Source organism: Pinus tabuliformis, chromosome J (genome assembly GCF_031772625.1).
Source record: "Pinus tabuliformis cultivar Carrire ecotype Pingquan chromosome J, CPIR1, whole genome shotgun sequence".
In the NCBI taxonomy this organism is placed as follows: Eukaryota; Viridiplantae; Streptophyta; class Pinopsida; order Pinales; family Pinaceae; genus Pinus; species Pinus tabuliformis.
In genome coordinates, this window is record NC_142295.1 from 878,211,010 (window position 1) to 878,216,878 (window position 5,869).

Genomic DNA, 5,869 nt, shown 5'->3' on the forward strand with positions numbered 1-5,869 from the left:
TTATTGAGGTCATTCATGTCATAGTTATCATATCGATGTTATGTTGAAATATGTTAGAATGACTTTATTTTTTACTAAACCTATGTATAGTTTCCTTTTTATGTAATGCATGTAATTTAAATTGTATTGTATTCAATAATCCGAACGTCAGAACTAGTTGACTTATTTTGGAAACTTAAACCATCAAAGTTGAATGATTAAAACATAACATAAAAAACAACTATAAATTGTCAGTTAGGTATAAATTGAGTGGTTATGAGGAAAATTTACCCTCCCCACCCATGTCCAAATCCCAATTTGTTACCCCTTGGGTTGCAATTTCTCAAGCCATAGGTTAGTCCCACCAATTTGTGGACAAACTAACAAACTAAAAAAAATATCAAAATTATGTGTTATATGTAGAGATAGCAATACAAAGTTTTAGAAATGTTTCATTGAGCCCATTCCAAGAAACCTCCTTACTCAATTATGACATGCGATAATAAAAATATTATCCTCATGCCCCCATTTTCCACAAGAGGATTTTTTCCTTGTGCTTCTTGGGAGTACAAGGATACAAGTAAGGCAACTTGTTGAAGCCACTAAGAGTGTTATGATGCAAAATCATTTGCTTGTGGCAATGGTGCTCATTGATTTAGATTAAATCATTATATTATTTGTCATCCAACATGATGCTTTTGATGTAGATAAATAAGGGAAATCAATCCTTAAATTATGTTTTAGGGGTAAAAAAATTCTGCTTAATTATGACACTCCCTTATCTTATTCTACACACATAACCCTTTCCAACATTCTAAGAAATATGCCAATTGGAGATCAAATGTAAAAGTTATGCCTCCTCGAAGTTAGCCTATCATGATTGACCACCATATTTCAAAAGGATGCACATCAACCCCCATTACTCATGAAATATGATCTACACACATGAATATGATGAAGACTATAGAAGGGTCAATTTTGTAACCCTATTTAAGAGTTTGAGTCACTTCACCCTAGTTGGCTATTGAGTTGTGTTATAACTGGACCACTAAGAGAAAAAAGTGTTTCATGCATTCTATTGTATTTGGCTCCATAATAGAGCAAAACAACTTGAGAGCGAGAGTGAGATAACATAATAGAGGAAGTTTAGAGTTTATAGGAACTTATCAAGCCACATGTCTCAAGTGACTCCATAGAGAGTGCCTTCTCCTTTGTGCTTGCATTATTTTCATTCTAAAGAAAGAGAGAGCATAGTAGCCTCACTTTCCAGTTGGGTTTTCTCCCAAGAGGGTTTTCTAATCACATATTGGTATTCATTGTGACTGGTGTGTATTTTTGTTTCACTATTCTCTATTGCATGCATACGCAAAAAAACTAGAATTAATAAATCCAGAAATCTAAGATTTCAAATTTCAATATATTTTTCATCAAATTTGTTGTGATGAATTGCCTTTTGGAATATCCACAACAATTTACAAATCATACATTAACATATTCTTCTACTATTATGCCCTCTTACCACTATCTTCCTTTGTAGGGATATGCATTATAGGGATTTTTTTTCTCTTAGCATGTTGCAACTCAAGCTTAAAAGGCACAACTTTCATTCTAAATCCAATTCCATATATTCCTTCCATAATATCCACTCAAGAAACATCAATCAATTTCTAATTCCTTATTATCATGGATTTCAACCAACAATTTTTGGTCTTCTTCCTCATCTTCCTACAAAGGACAATAAGAAAATGTAGTGTCAAGACATCCATAAAAAGCATTTGGAGCCTTTATATTTGTAGGGCACCACTTATTTATCAACTTTTCATTATCCAAGGCAAAAACAACATATCAAATTGTAAGAGATTAAATCAATAGAAATAGGGAATCACTACCATGTGCAAACTTATTGTCAATGGATTCACTTTGACATCACATATATTGTAATCTTCACCTTTGTAATTGAAAATATGAACATAACTCTCTAAATTAACTATATGGATGTGGCAATCCTACTTGCACATAAATAATATCTTCATCAATGTGAGAGGAAGATTTCAACCTTTGTTGAAATCACTCTAGGTAAATAGCATAGTGCAATCATGACTTTGTTAACATAGTCAAAAAATAAAACAAACAAGGACCTCATTATTGCTAGCTATGTTACTTGTAATTTGTGTTGGATATTCAAATTTCATGTTCTTCCTCTAATAGGTTTCTTAACTACAGCATCAAACATAGTCATCTACATCAACATATGAAAACTTAAAATGACAATTGTCTCCTACAAATAGGTAAAGGCAAATTACAAAGTAAGAATGTTGTAAAAGTGAGAATACATAAGATTCAAACTTGTATAACACCAACATCAACCCTACATAATGTTGACTCTAAGCCACATAACATTTGTTGCATGTTTAGATAATGCTAGCTTAAAGCCTATATAACATTGGTCATTATGTTGGCATAGTTAATATAACATAATTAAATTTAAACTAATACCATAACATAATTTAGATGAAAATGCTTATAACATATTTTTAGTTTGGGGAATTTCCTTTGTTCCATGGTAGAATGCCTATTCTTTCACTATTTTTTAAACCAATTATATTACATAGTCTAAATATACAAATAAATGTTGTGCAATATATGTGCTTTACTAGTGGCACAAGGGCTTTTGAAAGGAAGCATCAACCTTTTTTTTCTCATTTTTTTACCTATATCTCTAGTTGGGGGTTCTATAAAGTAATCACTTTTTCCTCACCTACATGTAAAGATTAAGGGTAACAAAAAGGCTAGAAACTTAATAAAATGATAACATTTAAATAATGTCCACTCATAAAAAAGTATACATAGAAATTGGATCCCTCTTGGATCATGTTAGATCCTTATTTAAGATGAATCTATGTTGATTATAACAAGAATATATAAAAACCACATAATAAAGTATATGCAAATTTGGAACTAATTTTTTCAAAATACATCACAAACACTAAAATAAGGTTTGAAAATGAAATCTAAACCTTCATAATTCTTTTTTTTATTCTAAAATTACATGTACAAGGGAAAAGTAATATTAGAAGCTCAATTGCAAATGCATGCATGTTTATGTGATCCTCACACATATGTGTTGCTTTTTAGAGATGAAAATAGATTCCAACTTCTATATATTCAATTATATTTATTCTAAACTTATTTCCTCTATTTTTTCACTAAATAGAGTTAATTTTTTTTATTAAAAATATATAGTTTACAGCTATTTCTTATTGGCATTTTGAAATTTTGTCTATTCTATGATTTATTAAGATTAGCTTTTGGCAAAGAGTTATAATAAGCCTTTTCAATAGAAATATAGCTAATTTATTTTTATTCTAAATCAACTAAAATTAGTTCACTATAAGTACAACTAAAATTAGTTCACTGTGGGTACAACTAAAATTACATTTCGAAAAAAAGAATTAAAATATTGAATTTTCACAAATAAATGTTCTAAAATTGTAACATGCAATTTTTAAATTCCAAATGTTTTGAGGTCTCTTTTATCTAAAAGGCTGCAAATTACATTGTCCATGTATTTGCTGTGATGAAAGGATTAATTTAGATGTTCCAGCTCGATTGTTTAGATTGATTGGACCTAATAACCCTAAAGTTCATTTCCCAATATGTACCCAAAATCCATCCCCAAAAAAAGCTCTTTTTGGTTAAACTGTCAGCACTACTATTATATTCTCTAAATATATGTTGAGACCTAACAACTTGGAAGTGACCTTTTAGTTCATCTATTATGTACTTCCCAGCATCTAGAGTTGAAGTTCTAACGAACAACCTCAGCCATCCATTCAGTTACACAAATTGAATCTCCCAGCATCAATATATTTTATAAACTTACCCTACTACCATGTTATGATCTCCTTAAAACATTCAATTTTATTAAAGGTTATATAATTTCAAATCAATAACACATTACGCATCTTTAAAAACAAAAGGAAAGGATCGTAGGATTTTAATCTGACAAGAGTAGAACAAATTTGACTCAAAGAATTCTGGTGGTGTGAAAACACACCATTGATATGATTATATTAAGATTGATTATTATAAGAGCAAATAAAAAGATTATGCCCTCTCTCCACGGATTCGGCGAGCGAGCTGGATATCTTTGGGCATGATGGTGACCCTCTTGGCATGAATGGCACACAGGTTGGTGTCCTCAAACAGCCCGACCAGATATGCCTCCGCCGCTTCTTGCAGTGCAGCCACCGCTGATGACTGGAACCTCAAATCTGTCTTGAAGTCCTGGGCGATCTCCCTCACCAAGCGCTGGAATGGCAACTTTCTAATTAGCAGCTCTGTGCTCTTCTGATATTTTCGGATCTCACGAAGGGCAACGGTACCGGGCCTGAACCTGTGAGGCTTCTTCACTCCTCCCGTCGCCGGGGCAGACTTCCGAGCTGCCTTTGTTGCCAGCTGCTTCCTTGGCGCCTTCCCGCCAGTTGATTTACGAGCAGTCTGTTTCGTTCTCGCCATCTCTTTTTCTCTTCCTTTGCTCTGCCCAGATAAATTCAATCGAAGAAAATTCTCAACTCTGACTGTGTTGATGCCCTCCTGCCCCTTTTCCCTTTTATAGTCACCACCGCACAAGTCTCGTTAAAGATTTCAAGTTTCAATTTCGCGCCGACTCGTCTCCACCGTCCGTTTTCACACCTAATCGATGGTTGCGATAGCGATCCACCCTTCCCATCACACGGATCGCCACAGCATGGTAGGATCATGAAATAGCCCAAGTTGCCAGATATATTATTTACCAACCAAGTTATGTTCCAAAAGTTATGCCCTCACTAGTTCACGCATTAATTGATGTTGCTTATATTTCTCAAGTTGGATAGTTGTATATTATGGTTGGTGAAGTCTTCCACCTTAATGAATGAAGCTCTATATGTATATCATAACTTCTAATATGAAATATATAAGTTTATAAATTTTGGTTTAAAATCTTGAAATTTGTTTTAGCTTTTGGGCAAAACTAATATATGGTCTAAAATCGATTACTATAGCCCAAAGAGTTCATTATGAGGATAATTATCATTTTGATGAGGAACAATATTGATTGGTTCGAAAAGAATCTACAATTAATTCATTTATCTCATGGATCAAAAGACAATTATATAAATATTTCTACTCAAAGATATGTCATTATATTCTCGAACCTAGAGAAACCCCACCAACCTAACTAGAAAGATAAATCAAAATCCCTATATTGATTGTTAAAAAACCTTTGTAGTACAAGAAGTCCACATTAGACCTAACCCGATACTCTTCGTCCAATAAAAAATTTAACCAGTAGACTTATTAGTGGTTACTACGACCAATAATCACCTCATTTTGAACCTAAAATTTATCCCCATGAATGTGATTAGTGTTGCTTTTCTCCATGTGTTATTCAAACTTTTTCAACAATGGTCTTGTAGATGTAGCATTAGTAGAATCGTAGCTTACATATTTATGGAAAAATTGCTGAAAGGGTATAGTGATAATGTTCTCTAAGAACGTGCACATTCAATCCCATAGGATCCACTCTCTCCTTTTCCCACATTTCTATCCACAATATATTTATATCCTATTTATGAAGGCCATAAGTTTTGTTACGAACATAACCCTATATTTCTATTTTAGGTATCAAAACACCTCTTGTCATGGTTCAACCTATAATTTTTGTGAGAAAAAACTTTAAAATAGATTTTGAAGCCATGGAAGACATAAAATAACTTCCATCTCAATCTTGTTTCTTGAAAATGGGAGGCTCTATAGGGTTTTGTTAGTGAGTGATTTTGTACATGAACCTAAGCAATTGTAAAGTTTTATTGTTGCATTTATAGGCCATTTAATTATAGTTACAAAA

The 5,869-nt window shown here is 32.7% G+C and overlaps 1 protein-coding gene across 1 annotated transcript; it reads right to left on the minus strand.

Annotated features, from left to right (window-relative positions):
• Positions 1-3,993: 3,993 nt before the first annotated feature.
• Positions 3,994-4,548, minus strand: LOC149229483 (histone H3.2). The gene has a single exon (XM_089375846.1). The coding sequence runs from the start codon at positions 4,495-4,497 to the stop codon at positions 4,087-4,089; it is 411 nt and encodes a 136-aa protein (XP_089231972.1). The 5' UTR covers positions 4,498-4,548; the 3' UTR covers positions 3,994-4,086.
• Between the last annotated feature and the right edge of the window lie 1,321 nt (positions 4,549-5,869).

Excerpts from the sequence above, each read along its gene's own strand:
- LOC149229483 (XM_089375846.1), bottom strand. The coding sequence starts at position 4,497 with ATGGCGAGAACGAAACAGACTGCTCGTAAATCAACTGGCGGGAAGGCG.